Source organism: Pteronotus mesoamericanus, unplaced genomic scaffold (assembly GCF_021234165.1).
Source record: "Pteronotus mesoamericanus isolate MK-2021 breed Mesoamerican mustached bat unplaced genomic scaffold, CSHL_Meso_final contig_101, whole genome shotgun sequence".
NCBI lineage: Eukaryota > Metazoa > Chordata > Mammalia > Chiroptera > Mormoopidae > Pteronotus > Pteronotus mesoamericanus.
This window is the reverse complement of record NW_026555001.1, coordinates 16,851,944-16,876,199: the sequence shown is the minus strand read 5'-3', so window position 1 is coordinate 16,876,199 and position 24,256 is coordinate 16,851,944. Positions and strand designations below refer to the sequence as shown.

Here is a 24,256-nt window from a genome sequence, read left to right as displayed (position 1 = left end):
GTGACAATGACTGCAGAGCATTGGCCGTGTACAAACACCATATTACATTCTGCCAGGTCCCACAGTGCCTGGAGCCCTGGAGGGTGGAGGTGCCTGTGCCGGCAGGAATGGGCTGCCCCCCAGGAGCCTGGCCCCAGGGCTGACCTGGTAGGGCTCCTGAGAGAGACACATTCCCCAGAAGGACCTAGCACCTGGTTGTAGGACAGGGTTGACCCTTCAGTGATACCGCAGATTCCTATCAGGCAAGGAGGTTCACCCTTCTCTTCACTGGCTGAGGCCAACCACTCAATCGGGGCCCCTAAAACCAAGAAGGTTCTGTCCAGGAGTGGGGCTGACCAAACACATTCAAGTGGCCCAGAAGTTTCTTGCCAAGGCCACTGCTCTTTGAGCGATTCTTGGGCAATGACTGGCCTTGCTAAAGCCACCCCTTCTCCTCTGCCTGCTGGTCCTCATCTCCAGCCCTGGGTCTGTCTTTCCTCTGCAACGAAGGCTGCTTCCCAGATTTTGTTTGTCTGCTTCTCCTTTCTGAGAGGCCACCCTGGCTCCTGGGGCCCTTCCTTACCGAGCACAGTGTGTTCAAACAGAGCCAGCTACCTATTGCGGCGTTCCTAAAGGTACTTCTTGCCTTCTTCCTACACACCAGAGTCTTGATGCGTTTCCCTCAGTTGTTATAACTCACCTTCTGCCTTGACCCTTGACCCTTGGCCCCTGACCCCCAGTTCCTGTTGTTACAATCTGCCAGGTGTCCTCTCCAGAGCTTGGTTGCTGCCCATAAACCCCAGTCCATCCCAGCTTCTTTGGGTCCCACCCTCCTCACCTGCTGGGAAGCCCTGCCAGCATATCTGGGACCCTTGATTGTCACCTGCTGCTGTGGTTTGTAACTGTTCTTGCCTTGTCCCTTGGGTCCCTGAAATGAGCTAGTTCTCACCAACTCCTTCCTGTTCCATTCTGCTCTAAGTACCCAGTCAGGCCAGTTCGGTTTCCCAGTACCATTGCTACACTGGACGTCTTCCAGGACCCAAGCCCCGGCCAGATCTCCACTAAGACCAGCCTGTCTGAGCCCAGTCCTCTTGAGCGGGCACCACCCTGAGAAGCCTGTGCTCTGCTTCCATTGAGACTGTAGGACATACCCTGGAAGGCTGTGTGGTAAGGAAAGATGGAGGCGGTGAGCACTGCACTAGGGAGTTCTGAGGCTCCATTGACTTCTTCTAATCGAAGATAGTTTGAAAAGTTCAAGTTCATAATTATAATCCTTCCATCCTTAGTATTGGAATCAAAGATGGAAAATGAAAGATAGTGTGTTCAAAGGACTAGGCCTTAATCTTTACTTTTCAATTTCACTTCTACCACAATTTTGACTTTCCCTCAACATTTCCACTCCTGGTCAGTAGCCAATTTTTTTTTTTTTTCCTAGCAAAGGATGGGTTTTTCTTATCAGGATTTTTCTGGGAATTTTTTTCAGGAAAAAGGAAAAGCAACAATCTAAGCTCTGGGGTTTGAGGGGCCTTCTAGTTTATTCTCTTGCCAAACCCCACCCCACCCCTTCCTTTCCTTCATGTAAACTCTATGAAATAATGGTGAAGCCTTCCTACAGAAGGGGACTGGGATGATTCATCGGTGAAGCAAATTCCATGCTGCCTGCCCCCATTTCCCACCTGCTGCGTTTGGTACCAGAATGTGTCCAGGTTTGTCTGCAGGGAAAGTCAGTCCCCTTTGGAAGGGCCCCAGGCCTGCAAGACTCAGCCTGCTTCACTGGCCTGCACGGTGGACCTGCAACATGCTGGGACTGGATGCACAAGGCACAGCAGGTTTCCTGGACTGTGACTATGCTGGCCTCTGAAGGTCAAGGCTATAGCAAGAAGGGCAAGGCTATAGTGAGCCAGGAATGGCCAGCCCCTGGAGCAGGGAGGAATGGTGACTTTGTTCACTGAAGCATCTCAAAGACCCAGTGCTGCCTGTGTATTTAAAAGACATTCTGATCCATTTGTGAATATGCCCAGAGATCACAATTTCATAATAATGAACAATACTTTAGTCTAATAATATTAAATAATAATTTAATAATTGTTGAAAGTTCACATAGATTAAGGAAATAAACATTTTATAAGAGTGGGCAGGAAAATTTCAGAGCAGAGAGGCTGTGTTTCTTATGGTTGCTCTGGGTAAACGTTAGCTCAAGGGTGCCTAAGAGATGGTTTCTGATGTCTTAAAATTAAAAAAAAAAAAATAACTTACAAGATTCCATGACTGTTACTTTATATGCTTAGATTTACAAAGTTGACTCATGTGCAAGACAGTTTTGACACAAAATAAGTGAAATTGAGTTATTGTGGAGTCTTGTGTTGTGGTCAATGCAACTCCTACCAAAATACCAATGTCATTCTTCTCAAAACTAGAACAAATAATCCTAAAATTTATATGGAACCACAGAAGACCCTGGATAGTCAAAGCAATCTTGATAAAGAAGAACGAAGTTGGAAGTATCATATTCCCTGATCTCAAACTATACTATAAAGCTATAATAATCAAAACAGTATGGTATTGGCACAAAACTAGACACATAGATCAATGGACTAGAAGACAACTCAGAAATAAACCCTTGCTTATATGGTCAACTAATCTATGATAAAGTAGGTAAAACAATACACTGGAGTAATGAAGTTCTCTTTAACAATGGAGTAATGGTGTTGGGAAAACTGGACAGATACCTGCAATAAAAGAAAACTGGACCACTCTCTTGCCCCGTATACAAAAATAAACTCAAAATGGCTTAAAGACTTCATTGTAAGCGCTAAAGCCATAAAACTCCCAGAAGAAAACTAGGAAGTAAACGATCTGACATCAGCCTAAGAAATATCTTTTTGTTAATATCCCCTCGAGCAAGGGAAACAAAAGGAAAAATAAACAAATGGGACTATATCAAACTAAAAACCTGTGCAGCAAAGGAAACCTTCAACAAAGCCAAACAGCAACCTACTGAATGGAAGACTATATTTGCAAATGGTACATTCTGTTAAGGGATTGGTATCTAAAATATAAAAGAAACTCATGCAACTAACTTAGTGAAAAAAATAAACAATTTGATCAAAAGAGTGGGCAGAGGACATGAAAAGACATTTCTCCAAAGAAGACATATAGATGGCCAACAGACACATGAAAAGATTCTCAACATCACTAGTCATTGGGAAAAAGGCAAATCAAAACCACAATGAGATACCACCTCACAACAGTCAGAATGGCTATTATCAAAATGTCAGCAAATAACATGTTGGTGAAGATGTGGAGAAAAGGGAACCCTCATGAACTGTTGGTGGGACTGCAAATTGGTGCAGCCCCTATAGAAAACAGTATGAAGATACTTCAAAAAATTAAAAGTGGATATACCATATGACCCAGAAATTCCTCTACTGAGAATTTATCCAAAGAATTCAAAGAGATATATGCACCCCTTTTTGTCCATTGCAGCATTATTTACAATAGCCAATATATAGGAGCAATCTAGTTGTCCATTGATAGATGAGTGGATAAAGATATGATCTCTCTCTCTCAATCTCTCTCTCTCTCTCTCTCTCTCTCTCACACACACACACACACACACACACACACACACACACACACAGGAATATTATGCAGTAATAAAAAATGAGATCTTGCCATTTGTGACAACATGAATGGATATAGAGGATATTCTACTATATGCTAAGTGAAATAAGACAGACATAGAAAGATAATTACCATATGGTTTCATTTATATGTGGAATCTAAAAACAAAAAACAAAACAAATGAACAAAATGAAAACAGACTCATAGAAATGGAGACCAAAGGATGGTTACCAGAAGAGGGAGGGGGTTGGGGGTATGGGTAAAAAGGGGAAGGAAAATATAGTCAATAATATTGTGATAACTTTACATAGTGACAGATGATTACTAGAATTAGTTGGGTGATCAATCACATTGTAAAATATAAAAATGTCAAATCACTATATTGTACACCTGAAACTAATATAACCAATATAAGATTGTATATCAACTATACTTAAATTAAAAAAAAAATTTAATTTAAAAAGTCAATTCATCAAAAAAATAAAAAAGAAAAGAAATAAAAAAGAAGACAGCCCTGGCTGGTATGGCTCAGTTTGTTGGATATTGTCCTGCAGACCAAAAGGTTGCCAGTTTGATTCCTGGTCAGGGCACATGCCTGGGTTGCAGGTTTGGTCCCCAGTCAGGGCACATGCAAGAGGCAACCAATCGATATTTCTCTCTCATATTGATGTTTGTCTCCCTCTCTTTCTCCCTCCCTTCCCCTCTCTCTAAAATTAATTTAAAAAATTTTTTAAAGAAGACAGATTAGCTGATTTTTCAATGTTTGCCTAACGTTCAAAGATTGATATGATTTGGATCGCAACATAAAGAACAAATCTTTGAATCCATCCCTTATTATACATACAGCACCTGGACCTGACTTTAGAGTGACAGGCAGCTTTAACACCTTAACGCCCATGGTGGGCACTCTACCATAACCGTTAAGAGGGGTCTTTTGCTACTTGCTTTTGACTTAGGGGTATTAACCGGTCCCTGAGCACCTCAGTGAGGTTTGGGAGTTCTCCGTTCACTTGGCCTCCCCTGCATTTTCTTTGTACGGGAGAGTATTTTTCTTTTCCACATGGTTCGGCTCTACAGGTAGAGCACTCACCCCCAGTGATGGGCACCTAAGCCCACACTCTGGGTTGTGAAGGCTTGGGAAGCTCTCCCCGCTGGCAGGATAGAGTCGTTTCAACTCTTACTTCTCTTCCTATGAAGTCAGTCACTTGGTTTCCTTCAGTTTGCTCAGGACTCATGTTTGTTTGTGCCACCCAGTTTCTAAATCACTCCTAAACCTGATTCAGATACTCGAGTTACTTAGGGCACAAAGAGACTCAAAAATACAGTGGCTCTGGCAACATGGAAGTGGTTTCTTCTCCTGTCACAGTCTAGCCTGGGTCTGTGGGCTCTGCGCCATGAGGTCATCCGGGGACTTTCATCTCTGGGTGTCCAGCTGTTGCCACTTCACAGCTGGTAGGATGAGGGACAGAGAGGACACAGAGGACAATCCTGTCTTTTAAGCAAGTGATGCTGACATTGCCCACCTCACTTCCCCTCACTTTACGGGCAACATTTTAGTCATGTGGCCTCACCTAGCAGCAAGAGAAGCTGGGAAATGTTCCTAGTGAGCAGCCACAAACTCAGCTAAAATTCTAAATCACTACAGAAAGGAGGGGAAAGGGACTCCAGAGGTGACATCTGGCATTCTGTCTCTGAAACCTGACTTCTTAAAGAAAACCATAAAGATTTAAACCAAAATAATTTTTGACATATGTGCAAAGCCTCTTCATTAGAAGTTAAAAGATAGACTTAAAAAAAAAAATGAATGTCCACCTTGCTTCCTTTAGAATGCAAGTGGTTTGTAAGTGGGGGAAGTGTTTGTCACCATTTACCTGACTGACCATGTGCCCATTTTGCCACTAATATGGAACAAACACTGGGGTGAGCTTCAACGTGTGCTCCTAATTCTCAGTAGGCATTTGATTCTTGGCATTCCTCCTGGGATTTAAGAGAGACTGAAGAAGACAATGACCACCAACATAATTGGGGGTTGTCCCGTGGAGGCTGGTTTGAGAAGGATTGGGTATTTTTAACAGGGAGAAGGGAAGAACAAGAAAAATGAGATTGTTGTTTTCGAGTGGTTGAAGGGCTGGCAGGTAGGAGAAGGTTCAGCCCTCTTTCTTGCTGCTCCTAAAAGTAGAATTGTGATTAAAGGATATAGAAGTTATTAGGATTTACTTGAGATAATAAAGAATGGTTTTGGGTTTTTGTGGGGTTTTGGGGCTTTTTGGATATGCTTATTGATTTTAGAGAGCAGGGAAGGGAGGGAGAGAGAGAAACCATCAATTGGTTGCCTCTTATACGCACCCTATCTGGGGATCGATCTGGCAACTTTCGGGTTAAAAGTGCCCTAATTGGGACTTGAACCCGCAACCTTTCGGTTTACAGAATGATGCTTCAACCAACTGAGTCACACCTACCAGGGCTAAAGAGGTTTTTATTTGTTTGTCAACAAACAGGATGGGCTGACTTAACTGGTAATCTCTTCTCCATTGGATGTTGCATAGTCCTAGTTCTGAAGGTATTCACTCAGGTTTTAAACTTTAGAAGAATTGAGTAGTTAGCAGGTTAGAATTGACACAGACCACCTTCTTTATAAGGTGAAAAGCATTTTAATTCTGTGTCTATCTTTTCCTCTGAGGTAGAAATGCTCCTTAGGTAGGGTAAGTGTCATCCAAACATGACAATGCTGTCAACCAAATTGTTTGCATAGATCATCATAGAACTGAGACCTTCAAATACAAAACTTGCCAGCTTTAAGTTGCTCAACCTTTGCAGTTGGCTGGCCCAGGCCCATCTCAGATTCTCCCTAAATTTTCCTCACAAAGTTCTTCACTGTCCCCCACCCTGAGCTACCTCTTTCCTTCTATGGGACCCTCGTGGGACATCATGATGATTTTCTCGTAGTGTTTCTTGTTTTCCCTTCAGAGGAGATATCTCTGTGCTTACCTCATCTTCGACCTCTAAGATCTTTCACTTGAAGGACTTATTCATCCTCACACCGCGGGCACTGCCGAGGACAGAGTTTTTCCTCAGCGGGTGCTCAACAAATGCCTCTTACCTGGGATCGAGTAATGCTCTGATCTCCCTGGCCATGGGGCCAAAACTTGCTCTTCTGGGCACCAATCCTTTGGCTTGTGTTTCCTCATGAAATGGTACCTTCTCCTGTCCTCACGGTCGTCAGCTGCAAAGCGTGGGAACGGAGGAGCTGGCGTTTAGGCTCTCTGCCAGCTCTGATCCTCCGTGCTGGGCTGCAGCGGGCACTTGACAGGGTGGCGTCTGAGCGTCGACGATGTGTCGACGAGCCCCCTTTCCTGGTCGTTGCCCAGGACGTCGCTGCCCCGTCGCGCAGTGCACGGGGCTGAGGGGTGCGCGGGTGCTGTCTCCTCAGGTCCGTCTGCATCGCCATGGAGGCGCTGGACCAGCTGCTCATGGCCTGCCACTGCCAGAGCATCAACCTGTTCGTGGAGAGCTTCCTCAAGATGGTGGCCAAGCTGCTGGAGTCAGAGAAGCCCAACCTGCAGATCCTCGGCACCAACTCGGTGAGCAGCTGCCCAGGAGCCATGGGGGTGGGGGAGAGTGGAGGGTGGGACCGCAGGGCTAGGATTCAGATCCACGTGCTTAACCTGTCTCCTTTTGTGTGAATAAGGGGGCATTTAGTTTTTATTTGAATATAAATATTTGATTTATATAGTATAATCTGCATAACTATCGTAGATAAAATACATTTAAAAAATAAAGTTCACCATAGTAAAGCATATGATTCAGTGGTTTTAGTACATTCACAAGGCTGTGCAACCATTATCTATCCTTAGGCTGATGATCTTTGAGCTTTTTTTAGCAGTAGATTTTCCCTTAAATAATTTTAAGTGAGCCCCCACGAGAGGTAGAAATAGGTGGAAGGGGTGGGAGGGGGTGCCCGGCGCCCCCACAGCCCAGCCCTGGCTCCCCACGACGTACTTTGAAACCCAGACCGAGTTGTGCCTCTTGCAGAACTAGAATAAACGGACATCCCCAGAACAGAGGTGCCAGCTACGGGGCAAGATCGTGGGGACGCAGGAGCCCAGGCTCCTGGCTTAGTTCTTCCCTTACGTGGCTGGGTGAGCGCGAGTGCGTTGTCTTCTGTGAGCCTCCGCCCTTTCATGGATTCCACGAGCAGAGCCAATTGTCCAAGCTCCAGAGCGCCGGTCTCACTGCAGTGCCTGCTGCCACGAGAGGTTACGGTTTGGGAGAGGAGGGCCATCAGCTTCCCATGGGTGTCCAGACACACTTGAGTATTACAGTTGCTTTCTGCGATTTCTTGCCCTTTCTCTTAGCTCCTCTTCAGGGCCTACTTTCAGCTCCAGGTCTTCAGGCAGCTTCAGGTTAAAAGCGTTGATATGCAACCATTTTACAGATATCACCCAAAAAATGTTTAAAGACTCCCCTCCTGACTTTTCTGAATCTTTATCGCACGGGTCACAACTGCTTTTCTGCTCTGCCTAAGTTGACTTCACCAGAAAATAGTCTCCCGGCTCTACGCTCCAAGACCGACAGTCACAACCGATGCCCTTCTCTTTCCTCCCTCTTGGGCCAGCTGCCTTTGACAAATTACATGTACAGTAGCTGGGGGCTGAGTGTTTTGTCAGGTTGCCCTGGCAACAGCTTCAGATGCTATTTTACTTGTCCTGTGTCAGATACCTATGGTCTAGAAGGGAACATCCGAATAGAAAATAAACGAGTCAGCTAGAAGGCGTGTCCCCAGGGGGGACACACATGCAGGTGGCTGCCAGCTCTCGCTTCCCCCACAGCAAATCCTAGTCCGCGGCGGGTGTTTTGTTAACTATAGTCTTGACAATTCAGGGCCCTGCAAATTCCTAGGTTCCCCATCACGTGAGTCATTGCATCAGCAAGACAGGGAGTTTGACTAATGGTCACTGCACTGCAGACTGTGAGGACTACGTAAGGACTAGCAATTCTAAGAGAGCCAAGTCAAGTGCAGTAGACCCGGAGTCCAGCTTCGGAGGCGGCCTTTGCTAGTGTTGTCTCTCATCCGGATGCTCTTTGCGGTTCTTTAAACCTGGAGGCTTCTAAGCCTTCCCAAGAAGAGCATTCTTTGGCTCCTCATTATTTTAGAACTGCCAGCTTGTTAGTGCTTGAGGTAATCTTAGAGAGTCGCGCCTAGGCATTTCGACTGGTTTTCCCAGGGAACTGGAGGTGTTGTGGGGGCAACAGGGTTGGGGGGCTGCAGGAGGAGGATCAGAAGGACTCCGTGTGGAAGCCTGCAACATTTCACTGGGATGGAGGGCTTTCCTGCCAGAAAGCTGAAAGGAAACAAGGAAGGAGGGGAAAAGAGAAAGAAAGAGAGAAGGAAAAGAAAAAGAAAACTAGAGCTTATCTACCACCTCCATTTTGCTGGATTTTTCTGCCCAGAAACAGGGCCGCAGAAGTCAAATGGCTCATCTGTGCCCCGCAGCGGGAGTGCTGGCGTCAGAGGCGGCTGCAGTGATTTGTTTTCAGCCCTGTGCCCGATGTTCTGTCCTCACTGGGCCGCGCCGGGTGTGGGGTCCTCTCCCTCGAGCCCAGCCTTGGCGCCGGCCTCCCTGCGGTCACGCTGGCTCTGGGTCACCTCTGCCTCCCGGAGCTTTCCCTCAGGCCTGGTTTTGCTGCCTGGATCCGCTCAGAACAAATTTCATTGCTCTGCAGAGCATCTTCAGAAACCCAACCCCCTTCAAGGCCCCAAACCTGGCCAATGAGAGAGTGTCCTGGGGAGCTTTGCATACCGACAGATTCCAGGTCTCAGCCACGCCTACTAATCAGCATCTCTGGAGGGGCACCCGCGAGTCTAGGTTTTAGTTTCCCTAGTGGCACCAGCAGCATATTTGGGGACCAGTGCTCGCTGTGGTCTTAAACCTGTGCAGGGTTCCCTTCTCCATCCTTCCCTTCTTTTCTCCTTCTTTTTCTCCTTCCTTTCTTTCTTCCCTTCTTTCTTCCTATGTCCATTATTTCTCTGCCCGTGTCCACACCATTTTCCTTTCTCTAGTTCCTTCCCTGAGTCCAAACGTAAGTTCAAATCTCTTCTAGTATAAACATAAATAAACAAACAAAAAAAAATTTATGCTCTACATAGCCACAAAATACCTTTAGCTCACCTAACAAAACTATCACTCCCTGATTTAAAAAAAATATTTAGTCCCAATTTGAATTTTCCTAATAGTCCCCGTATTGTCTTTTATTGCCATCTTTCAAATCAGGATTCAATAAAGATCACGATTTACTTTGTTTTCTCTGTCTCTTACATCCCTGAATCAGTCCCAGCCACTCTCCTGACCTCCTTTGTTTCTCGACATTGACCTTTTGAAGAGACCCGGTCAGTTGCTTGGTAGGGTGGCCCACATTCCAGATTGTCTGTTACTTCCTTGTGGCGTTGTTCATTTTGCTCTCCTGTCTCCTGTACTTCCTGCGAACTCGAATGAGCTCTGACGGCTCGGCTGATACAGTTCAAGACTTTTGGCCATATTACTTCGTGGGTGCTGGGTGTGACTCTGAGCGTCACCATGGGAGCACCCATGTCTGGTGTCCCGCTTTCACGGGGGCTAAGTGCAACCCCAGGTCAGGGTGGTGACTTGGAATCGCTCTGTTGGAAAAGCCCATTTTTGTCCTTGCAGTTAGAAATTTGTGCAAATGTGCAAATAACCATTCCCCACTCACCCGCAGCTGATGTTTGATCTTCGGTGGCATCTCTCCCTGTTGACAGCACCGTTGTCATACTCCCTTGACTGCCTGGCCCTGTCACTCTGGCTCTTCCCACATGGCTCGTTTTTCTTAGTTTCTGTGGTTGGCTGAATAATGGTCCCTCAAGGGTGTGCATGTTTCTAATCCCTGGAATCTGAGACTCTTACCTTATACGAGAAAAGGGACTTTGCGGATGCGATCAAGTTAAGCATCCTGAGACCGGGAGAGTATCCTGGATGACCCAGGTGGGCCCAATGCCGCCGCAAGGATCTTTATAGGAGGGAGGCCAGAGGACCAGGGTCAGACAAGTGACACATGACATGGTGACAGAAGCAGAGGGATGGAGAGAAAGAGTTGAAGACGCTACTCTGCTGCCCTGGAAGTGGAGGAAGGGACGGTGATCCCAGGGTGTCCGTGGCTGCTGGAAGCTAGAAAAGTTAAGGGAACCGAGGCTCCCCGGAGCCTCCAGAAGCAGCGCCCGGCTGACCCATGTTGGACTTGTGATCCCCTGAACCGTAAGATGATAAATTTGTGTTACTTTCGTCCACTAAATTGTGGTTATTTGTTACAGCAGCAAAAGGAAACCAATGTGTTTCTTCCCGTGACTCTCTTCCTCCACGCGCCCCTGCGGCGTCTGAGCTCTCCAAGCCTGGTTCCCTCCTCCTCTCGCTCTCATGTGCCGCCAGTGAAAATTTCATCCTTCCTTGTGGTTCAGATGGTCACCTAGAAACTGGCAATGCTACCATGTCCAACACCAGTGCAGAATAAGCCCTGCTGGGGACCAGCGGGCCAGAAGTGAGTTCCATGAAGGCAGGCTGCATCAGAATGAGAGGTCCTTAAAACAGCTCCGGTCACGGGGTCAGCTCCGGCCAGTGACAGGGCCTTGGAGCATAGGCAGCGGTGCTTCCCTAGCGCTGCACTTGCCCTGTGTGGGCCTTGGGGGCCAACGCACGGCCTGCCTGGGGCCAGAGGGGCTGGGCTTCCCCAGGAGACCTTCACGCACATCAGTTATGCAAAGACTCTTGAAGGAGGGACGGCCTAGTGGGCACAGATAGGAGAGGCTGTCTGAGGCCTCAGCATGGCTCTGCCTTGGCTGGTGGTCAGGAGATTGGCAGGACACGACCACATCACAGGGGACTGTTTCTCTGGCTTCAGTGAAAACTGTACCCAGGAGTCACTATAAACAAGAGCAGGTGGGAAACCTGGGCAACAAGATCTGCTTCCCTTCTAGAACTGCTTAGGGAAGTAAAAATGCAGTTCCCGTTCCTCCTTATGTAGGTAAGAGGCCTGCAGTCCTGGACCAGGGGAGACCTGGGGATCCCCCTCTGCCTGGCATCTGAAACCTCGGCTCTGTGGTTGATGACAGGGAGCCGCGAGGCTCGGACCACCCAGCTGTAGGAGGAAAGGCTAACTTCGGCCCAGAAAGGCTCAGCCAGCGCTGCAGTGAGGGCAGCCAGCTCAGCGTCTGCCCTCCAGGCCAGCGGAGAGCTGGCTTTGCAATGTCAATATTTGGAGCTTCTTTCTCTTTATTGACTGAGGCACTTAGTAGCTCTCAGTTTTCACACAGTTGTGGCTCCTTCCCGTCCGTACCAGAGCGCTGGCGATCGGCTCCAGCAAGCTTGGCCCCCTTTGGAGCATATGAAGAGCTGAAACTTTGATCTTGAAAGGGTTGCCCTAGCAGTACCCTTGGCCTTTGGAGTGTCACATGTTCGGGATTTTTAGTTCGTTGCTATGGAGACCTTTCACATCATCGTAATATCTTTTTTTTTTTTTTTAAAGAAACCAACTTTATTATTTCACAATCTCATCATTTAGGCAACTAACATTTTTATCAAACCTGTTTGTAAGGTATGAACAGCAATGGTAGAGGTGAGACAGACAGTTCCTGCTTGTAAAAAAAACAGTGACCAGTGGACAGGTAAGTGGGCCTGCTGAAAACTCATGGTGTTGACAGCAAGCCCAAAATGCCCTGGCCGGGGCGGGGCGCGGGGCAGAGGCTACGACTGTTAACTGTGATGGGCTGGCCACACCAGGCGAGCAGTTCTACGAGGCAGCTGCTCCCGCGAGCGCCATTTACAGGTGGGGGACTGAGGCACAGGGAGCCTGGGTCGCCTGTTCCACATCAGCCTCCTAGCAAGCGGAGGTGCCGGGATTCAGAAATGAAGCTCGGCCCCGGGGCCTTCTCCAGCCCTGACTCCGTGCTGCCTGTTACAGGGGGAGGGCAGCCCTTTGCTCACTGCAACACCCGAGAGTTCCAGCCCCGCCTCAGCACATTGCCCAGGTGGGCTTCCCCGTGGGGGGCGGTCCCCTGACCGGAGCCCCCGTGAAGCACCCCGATTTCACCCTCTGTACTACAATCACCAATGTTTCTGTTTGGTCTCCTCCTGTCAGCCCCCTGGGAGATGTAGGGACGGCTTTGGGTGGCTCTTTAGGAGCTGCCTCCACGGGGACACTACGGACAAAGGGCATCGGAGCTGGTGTGTCTGTCCTGTCCTTCAGGCCCAGAGAAGGCAAGTTCTTCCTACTAAGCCATCAAACCAAGGATTTCTAACGATGTTCAGAGACCCTGGTACCAAAAAAATGCCTATTTGATCAGCTAATCGTGGTACCACCCGTGATATAATAGACGGGGCGCGCGCCCTCTGTATGGCATCAAGTACAATCTCATTACCAGACTTTGTAACAGAGCAAGAGTCCCGGTGGGCGTGGGAATGGAATGGTCGACAGCCTGAGCCTGGAGGCTGCAGCCTCCCAGCCTGCCCTGAGCCCCAGGGGTGGAGCCAAGGCAAGGCTGCCCATCCTACCCTGGTTCAAGCCCGCAGCCCTCCAGTTCAAGGGAGGGGGCCATCTCTCCAGCCTTGACGGACCCCCGCTACCAAGAACAAGCTTCCCTACATTTTCCCAGCAAACTGCTTAAGCCTTCTCCCTCCCTGCTGCCTCAGAACATTTCCATATCTACTGGTTGAGCTTTGTCCAAAGGGACAAAGGACCTGGGCTATAGGTCCCCTGACCCAGAAGAAGGGAGTGTCTTCAGAATATGGACACCTGGGTCCTCTCCCATGTCTTGTTCAAGAGCCCTGGGGTGGCTCTGAGGTCTGCATTTTCAGTTTGACCCCAGGTGGTTCTGATGCACATTAAAATTTAAAATTACTGGTAGGGGGCATCAGGGATCAGATTTCCCAAGTTTGAGGCTCCGCTCCACCCGTCACCAGCTGGGTGACCTGAAAGAATTCCCTGGCTCCCTTCAAGCCTCAGTTTCCCCATCTTCGCCATGGGAGCAGCACAGGCCCTGCCCCCCTCGCTGGTTTGCCAAAATTTACATCAGACAATGGATGTTCTGCTGGGCTACAAAATGGCGCCCCAAAGATGTCCACATGCCAGTCCCTGGAACCTGTGAATGTCACTCTGTATGGAAACAAGGAGTCTGCAGATGTGGCCAAGTTAAGGATTAGGAGAAGAGGATGTTGTCCTGGGTGGTCCTGGTGGGCCCTGAATGCAGTCACATGGGGTGAGGCACAGGGAGATCCGGTGCAGAGAAGAGGCGTGAAGACAGAGGCTGAGACCGGAGGGGGCCCCCCCCCCCTGGCAGCTGACACTGCATGTAGCTGCAGGGCCCTAGCCGTATCTAATGCCCTCAGTACTTCGAATATAGGCGTTAACTGCTTCTTTCCAATGTTGCTGCCATCCACACCTGATGTTAAAAGTGGGCACAAGGCCTCATGGCTCCTCCTGACCCGAACTCCCGTGTCTGTAAATAGCTTCTTCAGGGACCGGTGCCTTTCGAGTATTTTGAAGGCTTCCGGCAGAACAAGAGGCGACGAGCTCAGACAGAGCAGACAAGCGTCACTATAACCATGTCTGAGATGGTGCTTCTGATCCGGAGTGCACTGGCGGACCTGGGGAGAATGGGGCACGGCCTGTTCGGCGATGTCACGGATGCACTGGGACATCACCCCACCAACACTTGGGCAGTGACTGGGCAGGGCCAAGTCCTGTAGGACCCGCAAGGAGTTTAAGCCTCTTAGAAATAAGAACCTTCCTAAGAATAAGTCTGGAATTCACATACTCCCTGTCACTACAGGAGCTCAGGGAGATTTTCTTGCTTTCCTCTACCTTACGCACGTTCCCAGGAGGTGATAGATACGTGCATTTTGAAGAGGCTATAAACCCATGTTGGGTCATGTCTTCCTGGCCTTGGAGGGATGGCTGCTGGGCTCCCACTCCTGCCCACCCCCTTGTCCCTCGGTGGTGTGCTCTGTCCCACCCCATTCACTAAGTGACTTTCAGTCCCCGAATGGTACTACAGGGCCTTGGCTGTCACCTGCCAACTCCCCTGCTCTCTGTTGCTGTTCCCATTCCCACCCTTAGGCGCCAGAGCATTGACGGGTGGCTATAACTCCTTCCCTTCTCTCTGAATTTGCGATGCATTCCATGCATGGTTCCTATTGCCCATGCGGGCTCCTCTGTGATCACCTGTCTGGGTCTGTGTTGGTGGCATAGAAAGGACAGGGGTCACACCGCACCTGAGCCTAGGCCAGGAGCTGACAGAGCAGACCACAAAAAACCACTGTCCCCATGTTCACCACAGTGCTGTTTCTGAGCATCCCTCAGGGCCGGGCATTGTGCTGGTCCCTCAGCCCCTCGTTTACCCTCGTTTAATCCCCTGTGGCATCAGTCCTAGTGTCCTTTGCTGTGGATGAAGGAGCAGTGGCTCAGCAGGTACCTGACTTGTCCATAGTTGTGCAGATAACAAGATGCCCAGGGGGGTGGCTAGTCATGGGCCCAGCAGAGGGAGGGGAGCACCGTTTAATGAAGTAGAAGGGCCCTTACATCAAAATCAAAACTTGAGAAGACTCGAAATTAAGTTTCTGGGGGAAAAGCGTATAGAAGAGTAAAAAGCCAGGGACACTGGAAAAAAAATGAGGGTCTTAACGGCGAGGCCGGCAGCGGCGGCTGGCCCTGTGGGAACAGGTTCAGAGGAAACCGCGGGCCCGGTCTAGAAAAGGCCACCGTGGGTTTAGAGAGGGAACCCCCATGCCTGTTTTTCACTCTTCGTGGCTGTCACTGAATTTTCCAGTTTTAAAAATTGATTGTAATCTCAATTCTAAACTTACAGCTGGTGGGGCGGGTGGGGCGGGGGAGGGTCATAGTTGAAATATTTAGCAGCCTGGACAGCACAGAACACAGCCCAGGCACGAACAGTGTTCAGGCCAGGCCCTAGGCGGCGCCGCCTGACCGGCTGCAGTCCTGCTCGTGGCTCCGTGGCACTTGGAGGAAAGTCAAAGCTGGAAGTAAAAGGGGACTTGAGAGCACATGGCACAGAGACAGGGATGGATTCAGAGAAGTGTCAGGGTGCGGAGCGGGGGCTGGAGGGGAAGAGCGGAGGCCAGGCTGCCCCTCGGCGATCCTGCTCCGTCTCTCAAACGTGGGTGCTGGACCATCGGAGCATCCACCGGAGTTTCCTGGGACTTTGCTAAAAGGTAAATCCCGGGCCTTTCCCAAGATGGGCCCAGCGTGTCCGGGCTGGAGGCAGGAATGTGCGTGCTCACCCAGGCCCCTTGGCTCCGCCAGACCATAGTGTTTGGAAAGCAGCGTCCTCACTCCTCCAGCCCCCTTCAGAAGACCATACTGAGGTCACCCCTGGCCGCTTCTTCATCTTCTGCTTGTTGTTCCCTGACAATACCCACCAGCCCTCACCATTCAAGCCACAGTCCCGAGGCGCTGGGCCTCAGGCGCTGGAGGAAGCAGCCAGCGGGCCTAAAAGCCAGGAGAGGGTTTGGCGGGCGAGCCCCGGTTGCGGGGGAGGCCGCGGCAGCGGGGTGAGGCCAGTGTCCCTCCCGCAGGAGCCTGAGCAAGTTACTAAACATTTGTGGGCCTCAATCTCTTTGTAAAATGAGAATAATAATAATAATAGCTCTCTGGCTTAGAGTCAGTTTAAGAAACAAAAGAGATGATGTATGTAAAATGCTTAAGGCTGTACCTGCTATATATAAGCTTCTAAACGTTCATTGCTTAATATTAGCCCATACACTCCAAACCAGTGACCATGAACTTGGGTCGTTCACTCCCCTGACATACATCTGAGTCCATGCTGACATGGAATGCTAGAGACAAAGTCTTGGTTGGACTGTTTCTTCCTCTTCATTAGTGGCCTCTCTTTTTCAGCCTTGTTTTAATGACTCAAATATGTGCAATTTTGCACCCACACAAGCAGTTCAGTCTTATTTTAAGCTGCTTCATTGTCTGTGAAGTAAATGTAGTATAAGTGAAAAAACTGAGAACGGTAGTGAATGAAGATAGGGCTGGTCAGGTTATAAATGGGAAAACCAAAATGTAAGAGAAGTTACATGCCCCCCTCAAAGGTCACACTGCTGGTTAGCGTAGATCCGCTGTTAGAGCCCGAATAGCTGCATGTCCCCTCTGAGCGGGCAGACAGCCTGCCCCAGCCAGGCTGCAGCTGTGGGGAGTGCAGCCTGGGAACATCCTGTTCATGGTTAAGAGCAGCCATGTACCCAAATTTGGCTTCAGACAAACTTAGCTTCAGCCTCTGTATCAGCCTAAGTCTTGTTCTAGACTTTGGGGCTTTATGAAGGTCGCAGAGCCAAAGGCTATCTTCACTGTCACTTCCAGAACTCCTGAACCCGTGTCTAATCAATGATCCTGTGAGCGCATGACTTCCACTATACGTCTTCCGCAGAACCACATCAACAACGCCAGCCATGCTATTTGGGTTTATTGCTAATATCAGAATACTTGCTTGCAAATGTATGTATGCATTTTGGATGTAACTTGGAAGGAAAGATCACCGTATCGGCTTTGCATGTTGAAATTGTATCAGTCAGCAGAAAATGAGTGTATATGTATCATTACAAGGAAAAAACCACTATAGTAATTAATGATGTTTGTGGAAATCACTAATTTCACCCAGAGAAAAACTTATTAACAACTTTTAAGTAGTTGAGTAGGGAAATAGATGGACAACTAATACTGAATATTGTGAGTGCACTAACTAGGGAAGTTTAGGAATGATAGTTCTGATGTGGTGATTTATAATAAGAAATGTACATTTGGTCTTAGCCCCCATTTCTGGCATGGAGCCCCTAAAATCCATGAAGTTTCCTCAGTGGTGAGCTCCATAAAGGTGAGGTGGGCGTCTTGGTCTTCCTAACAATCCCCTTTCCACCCCAACAGGGGTTTATTTTAATGAGGTGACTTTTAGAGGAGACCCAGACATGGAACTAGAGGGCGGGAGATTTCAGTCCCTGCTCCCCACCCACCCACTCACAGCCTCCAGGGAGAGGATAGGGGCTAAAGACGGAGCTTGGGCACCAGCTGCCGATGATTTACTCGGTTGTGCCCATGTAGTGAGGCCTCCATGAAAACCCACAGGCTGGGGTTTGGAGAGCCTCTGGTTGGCGAGCGTGCGGGGACAGGGAGGCTGAGCGTGCTTGGAGGAGGCATGGAAGCGCCTGGCCCCTTGTAACAAGCTGGTAATCTAGTGAGTAAAATGTTTCTTTGAGTACTGTGAGCCACTCTAGCAAATAACTCCAACCCCAGGTGGCGCTTGTGGGAACCGCCCCCGGCTATAGCTGGTCAGTCAGAAGCACAGGTGACAACCTGGCCTTGCCACTGGAGTCTGAAAGAGGGACAGTCTTACAGGACTGAACCCTTGACCATGGGAGGTGACGCACCCTCTGGATAAGTAGTGTCAGAACCGAGCAGAGCTCCAAGGCGCCCAGCTGGAGTCTGGAGCATCGCTTGTTGGTGCTGTGGAAACCACACACATGCACAAGCCACGGGTACACACGCATACACACTGGAGTTGGTACTAGAATCATCTCAATCGTATTCCCTTTTTGAACCCACAAAAATATTTGTAGCAATTAAGTAATACAAGTCAGCATAATGGAGAATACATTTTAAATCTAATCTTTTCAGAGTTGTTTGCACTACTAAATTAATAACAACAAATGAAATAACCTATCAGAATTCTATTGAACTTTTTAGAAATTTAACTCCACTTAGTCCATGATTCTGGCTTCCCGGTGGGGCTGGGTTGAAATTAAGTCCCTATTCAGACCTGCAATGCACAGCACAGTGACGGTAGAAGGCACTAGCCACTGAGAAGGCTGAGCGAGACTTACGGAAATGGAGGGGCAAACTTAAAGATTTACTCCAGTTTTTAACCATCAAATGTGACTTTTTAATCAAATTTCAGGTTTGTCCTTGCTCCCCAGAATGCACTCCAGGGGGTGCCACACTCTGGCGAGGGCTGCACTCTGCTTCAGTGCTGTTCCTTGCGGCCCCCATGTGCACTGGGTGCAGCCAGGAGGCAACAGGAAGCCAGAGTGCCAGTGAGCCCGCTCCACTTTCCCCTCCCCCAGCCTCTGCTCTTCCATCCAGCAGGGAAGGGCCCAGAAGGGCCACGGTCCCGGTCTTGTGCAGACAGGACCTATGAGCAGGATTTGGACTCAGTGAGGCCTGGGAGGTGGACGGCAGCCAGGTCCTGGGATGTGTGCTTCCCCGGCTGTGTGTGTCCTGGCTTGAACGCGGCAGGGAGCCCAGGGATGCCAAGTCCCAAAGCTCAAAGATGAGGAGCACAGCAGGTCACCTCTCACGTGCATTTCTCTCTCTCCTGCTGGGTAGTTTGTGAAGTTTGCCAACATCGAGGAGGACACTCCATCCTATCATCGGAGCTATGACTTCTTTGTGTCCCGCTTCAGTGAAATGTGCCACTCCAGCCACGATGACTTGGAAATCAAGACTAAGTGAGTAGCGGAAGGCAAGGGGGCGTGCACAGTGCATGACGGAGGCACCGATGGGTCTTACAGAGTTCCCAGCCCAGACTGTGGGTTGGATCCCATCCGTGGCCACCTCTGCTCTGACATCACTGGGGAGGAAAGAGCAGCTGGTGGAACTTAGGTGGGTAGGTAGGCGGTGCTGGGCTCCCAGTGTGCGCTTTCTAAGGGAACAGCCTCTGGGGCAGAAAACTAGGTGGATGTAAGATAATGGTCCCATGAGCCCAGTGTGGGAGCCAATGACAGCACACACGTGCACACACACATGCTCTTTTGTTCAGAAATGCATGCATTTATACACCCAGAAACCCCCTCCCCCGGTCACCGTTATCCACCCAAACATCTGCCCACCAGTAAGAAGCGAAGTCCTTGCATTGGCCGATCCCCACTGCCTTCCTGACTTCACCTGCTCCACTCTCCTCCCACGCAGTCCCCTCCAGCCACATAGGCCTCCTTGCTGCAAAGTCTTGCCAAGTCTGCTCCTGTGCCTGGAATGCTTCCTCCGCGTGCATCTCATTCCAGCCTCGGCTCCAAGGTCCCCTTGTCGATGACACCCTCCCCTGAACATCCCACCCACCACTCCCCTCCCCCCACACCCTGCTCTGCCCCCCCGCCCCGCCGCCCATGGTATGCATCCTCTTCACACATGTTTCATAATTTCCTCACTGCGTTTCTTATTCATTGTCTGTCTCTGCCCACTAAAATGTAAGCTCTGGGAGGGCACGAACCATTGTTTTGCTCACTGATGCACCCCCATTGCTAAAGCAGTGGCTGGGGAGCAGCAGGGACTCAGTCAATGTTGGTTGAGTGCGTGCATGCATGAATGAACAAATGTTTTTCAGATAAATCTCTTGAATTACTGAAGACCTTTACATATGCATACTCCAATGTGAAAAAAAATACTTAGCTCACAATACTGATCAACATAGAAATAAAACCCCCCAAATAAAATCACAAAGAAATTACATGAATATGTGCTGACACAGAGGGATAAAGCAGGACACGGCATCAGGCTGATGAAGCAGTAAACAGTGTCCTGTGGCAAGCATTGTCCTTGGAACTACAGGGCCCAAAAGGGTTAGAAGTAGATCACTGCTGTACAGACCAGAGAATCTGTTCACAGGGGAAGGAAGGAGTGAGAGGAGCTAAGCTGTCCTCTCACCAAAGCTGCGGGAGGAGCTGGAGAAGAAAGAGGCGGGGGGTCTGAAGTGGCCATGTGGCCAGCATGTGCACAGTAGGCCCGTTCTCCAGTGGTTTGTCCGGGGACTCAGCGGATGCATCAGCACCTCAGAGGGACCCTGAGTTTTTGCAACAGCAGAGTTATGGAGCCCCGTGTACCCCTAACAGCAGCTTGCTCACCACAGCTGACGGCCTGGATTGGAAAAACAAGAAGTGAGTCCCTCCGTCCCCTGGTTGCTAGTTCCCAAAGCTTCCAAGCCTGTGGCTGCGGAGTGACTCTAGGGCAGGTTGTCTCCCATCCCCTGAACCAGCTGTGGGTCCCCGGGCTGTGCTACCACAGTGCATACAATGAGGCCAGCAGGGGCTGCGGGAGGAAGGAGTCCCTTGTCCTCTCCCCAGCGTTAGCTCCTGCAGTAGCCACGTCACCCCAAAGTGGCAGAGGGGGCGGAGCAGGTGGGGCCTGTCTAGAAGCAGGTGTAGGGGACAGTGCAGGACTGTACCCAGGTGAAACCGTAACCGGTAGAGACAAGTCAGGCAACGCCAAGTTTTCAGGAGTGGGGGCGGAGGGCACACCTCTCATGCCTCGTGCCAGCCTGCACACACGCACTCTCCCTCACACACAGCCACGCACTCACGCACAGTCACACACTCATGCCCAGTCATACACACCCTCACACACAGTCACGCATCCATGCATACACTCTCACACACAACTGGACACTCACGCACTCATGCACGCATCCCACGGCAGTAGGTGCAGAGGCGCAGAAGCAGATGTGGTCAGCGCCGCGTTCTGACGGTGTTGGGAGCACACTGAACGCCGGGAGAGGGGTTGCTGAGGTTTGCTCCCGGCAACCGGGCTGTGCCGTTTGCACGCACAGCCTGGCACTTGCCATCCATGGAAGGAAGGCGTGCGGGGCAGGACGAGTTCCTGGCATCGGTCCTCTCCCCACCTCTCCTATGTCTCTCTTATAACCCCCCACACCCTCCTTCCCCAGGGGTCTTCCCCTTTTCCTTCGCAGCCTTTGCAGAGCCCCTTTCCAAGAACCACCCTCGGGTCCCTTAAATAGGGGTGGGGTGTGTCTGTGTGCCATCCCGTGGGGCTCAGGGACATCCACAAGTGTCACTTGCACATGCAGGCCTGCACTGAGCCCATGACAAGGAGAAGTAAGAGGTCTCCCGCCTCCATAGGCCTGATCTTTCAGGATTGATTTTGCAAGGGTCAGTCAGGTCTGGGTGTCATGGAATGAAATGTGGGCACAAGTGGAAGGAACTCTGGGGACACTGAAGGCAAGAAGAAAACTCAATTCACACTCCTGCGTGAGGAAGCCCTGGGAAGGAAATTTTCCGCCCCCTGGGCCAGCCAGGCTGTCTGGGGTGGCACGTGAGCCCAGCATGTGTGGGATTTATTTCTGTAGTGCATCAGGGAGCACCGTTGAACCCAGAGCCCAGAATAGCTAGTGGAATACTGTTCCAGTTACTTCGTTCTTCAGTCTGGGCAGCCTCTGGTTCAGGATCTTGACTCGGGGGTCCAGGTCAGAATAGTTGAGTGGTTCCCTGGGGAGTCCTTGTACCTTGTCAGAAGCCCCGACTGGCCCTGGGCCAAGGTATCCTGGGGCTGTCGGGCACTTCTCCCCATCCGGGGACAGCTGCCAGGTAAGGAGCAGGGGAGCACCCTGCTCGCTGCACTTAGCACTGAGGCTGAAAATACAAATGGCAACTGCACATGTAGAAACTGCTCAACTCCCATCATCATCAAACGGATCCAAACTAAAGCAGCTACAAGATGCGAGGAATTTTCTGAGCCATGAAATTAGAGCAGATGTTGAAATGAGATCCCAGAGCCGATGCACAACAGTGAGGCTGGCGTTGTCGCGCGGCTTGCGTGCCGTGGCTGGGAGAGTAATTTGGCAACACTGGGAGCCTTTCATTTCTTAGCTTTGATTCAGTAATTCCACTCATGGCAATGAAATGAAGACAGCAAAATCTTTTATCCAGTGATGTCCGTCGTAGCACTATTATAGCAGCAAAAAATGTAGAAACAACTTAAATGGCCAATGGGGACCAGTTTAGGAAGTTCTTAGGACACTACGTCGCATGTGTTATGAAGAGTTAATGATATAGAAAAAATGCTTATGATAAAATATTGTGGGGAAAAATACATATTACATATGTAATAGGTTCTTAATTCTGTTATATATTATGTGCAGAAGAAAGGAAAGACACCAAAATGCCAGTAATGGTTATCGATGAGTGGTTACGGCAGGGGTGGATCTGCTTTATACTTTTCTATAATTGGCATGTATTATTTTATTTTATAACTAGAAAAATGTTTGATTTTAAAAAAGGAACTTCAAGCTGAAATAAAAGGCCAGTAAAGAAAGGCCCCCCGCAAGACCTCGCTGTCCCTGGCTCAGCGCAGCGGGGACTGGGGGGTGTGCGAAAGGGCTCTCCTCTGGGCGGTGACTCAATTTCCCCTGCGGTTTCTCAGTCAGCTTAGCCCCAGCCTAAACCCCTCTGTGCCGAGAGAGCTTGGGGGCCCTGCGCCCCTCCCTCCAGGCCCCCCATCACCCGCACGTTGCCCACAGCCCTGGGTTCAGCCTCATCTGCTCTTGGCAGCACTGTGAGCTCCTGTATCGTGGGCTCAAGCTGGAACAAACCCAGCTGGGTACTAAGGAAAGGGAGCCGGAGGGATGAAGGCTGGGTGGCGCCAGGGCAAAGGCAGGCAGGCAACCTTGTCCCCTGGGCTCGTGCCGGCCAGCATGAGAAGCCAGCCCCCGGGAGCCTGAGTCACAGGAAGAGAAGGCGGGCTCTGCTCTGCCTTTCGGTGATGAATGCATCCCTAGCCCCTGCACGTGCCACAGAAGCTGGGCTGCTCGGGGTTGGAGGACTCCCTGGCCTCATCTCGCCCTTTCCTTACAGAATCCGAATGTCGGGCATCAAAGGACTGCAGGGAGTGGTGAGGAAGACGGTGAACGATGAACTGCAGGCCAATATCTGGGACCCACAGCACATGGACAAGATTGTCCCTTCGCTGCTTTTCAACCTGCAGCACGTGGAGGAGGCGGAGAGGTGAGCAGGTCGGGACAGAACCTGGCGGCAGGTGCAGCAGCCCTCCCAGGCTGCCCTCCCTGCCGCTTGGGGATCACGGCTGCCGCTTGCTCACGCCTGTCTGTGAGGCCGAGGGTCTTGGCTTTGGGGGTTTGTCCTGCAAGGAGCCCAGGGCCGGCTTTCTGCCCCCCGCTGTACCCCTTAAGGTCTGCATTCATGAGGGAAGGGCAGTAATGGTGCTGGGTTCCCCGGGGGAAGTGCGTGCTGGTAAGAACAAAGAACCAAGACTCGGGGTTATCTCTGTCCTCTGGAAGCAGCAGGCCCAGGCAGCTTTAAATGCCTTGCATGACGGGGCCCCCGTGATTGAGGCCCGACCCTCCCCAACCTTCCTTCCCTGCTCACTTCCTAATGGTGTTTCAGGCCCTAAAAACACAAGTTGCAGATATTGGGTTTTAATTTGGAAGCCCCCAGACCTGGAATTCAACTGGTCCCCACCCCTTGCTCTTCTGCTCTGTGAAATGGGACGGAGGGAAATGTCCACGCCCCTGTGCACCTTGGCTGGATTAGGCCCCTCACTTTCTGTCATTTGAGCCTGTGCGGCCAGTCAGGCAGGGAAAGCAAGCGTGCCCTCGGGTGGCTATTTCTGGAATCGCACCTCACTGACAAGATTGCCCTGTGGTCTCAGGGCAGCGAGCCCTGAGGATCCTTCTCTCCAGATCTGTGCCCACCTCCTGTGACTCAGGCACCACTGAGCCACACCTGGGCCACCCTCTGTGCCTTTCGCCTCCCGTTTCCCTCTCCCTTCTCCTCTTTCCCACTTTATTTTGCTTTCCGCTATCTTGCCCCCCTCTCTTCATACCACGCCTCTTTTT

At 50.3% G+C, this 24,256-nt stretch overlaps 1 protein-coding gene across 3 annotated transcripts in view; it reads left to right on the top strand.

The window, feature by feature from the left end:
* The window catches only part of EFR3B (EFR3 homolog B), a 77,668-nt gene that overhangs the window by 33,759 nt on the left and 19,653 nt on the right, over positions 1-24,256 (top strand). For all 3 annotated transcript variants that reach the window (XM_054568971.1, XM_054568965.1, XM_054568959.1), the window contains exons 4-6: positions 7,034-7,184; positions 19,003-19,124; positions 23,256-23,405. In XM_054568971.1, the coding sequence (XP_054424946.1) occupies positions 7,034-7,184; positions 19,003-19,124; positions 23,256-23,405 (423 nt within the window). The remainder of the gene's footprint in view (positions 1-7,033; positions 7,185-19,002; positions 19,125-23,255; positions 23,406-24,256) is intronic.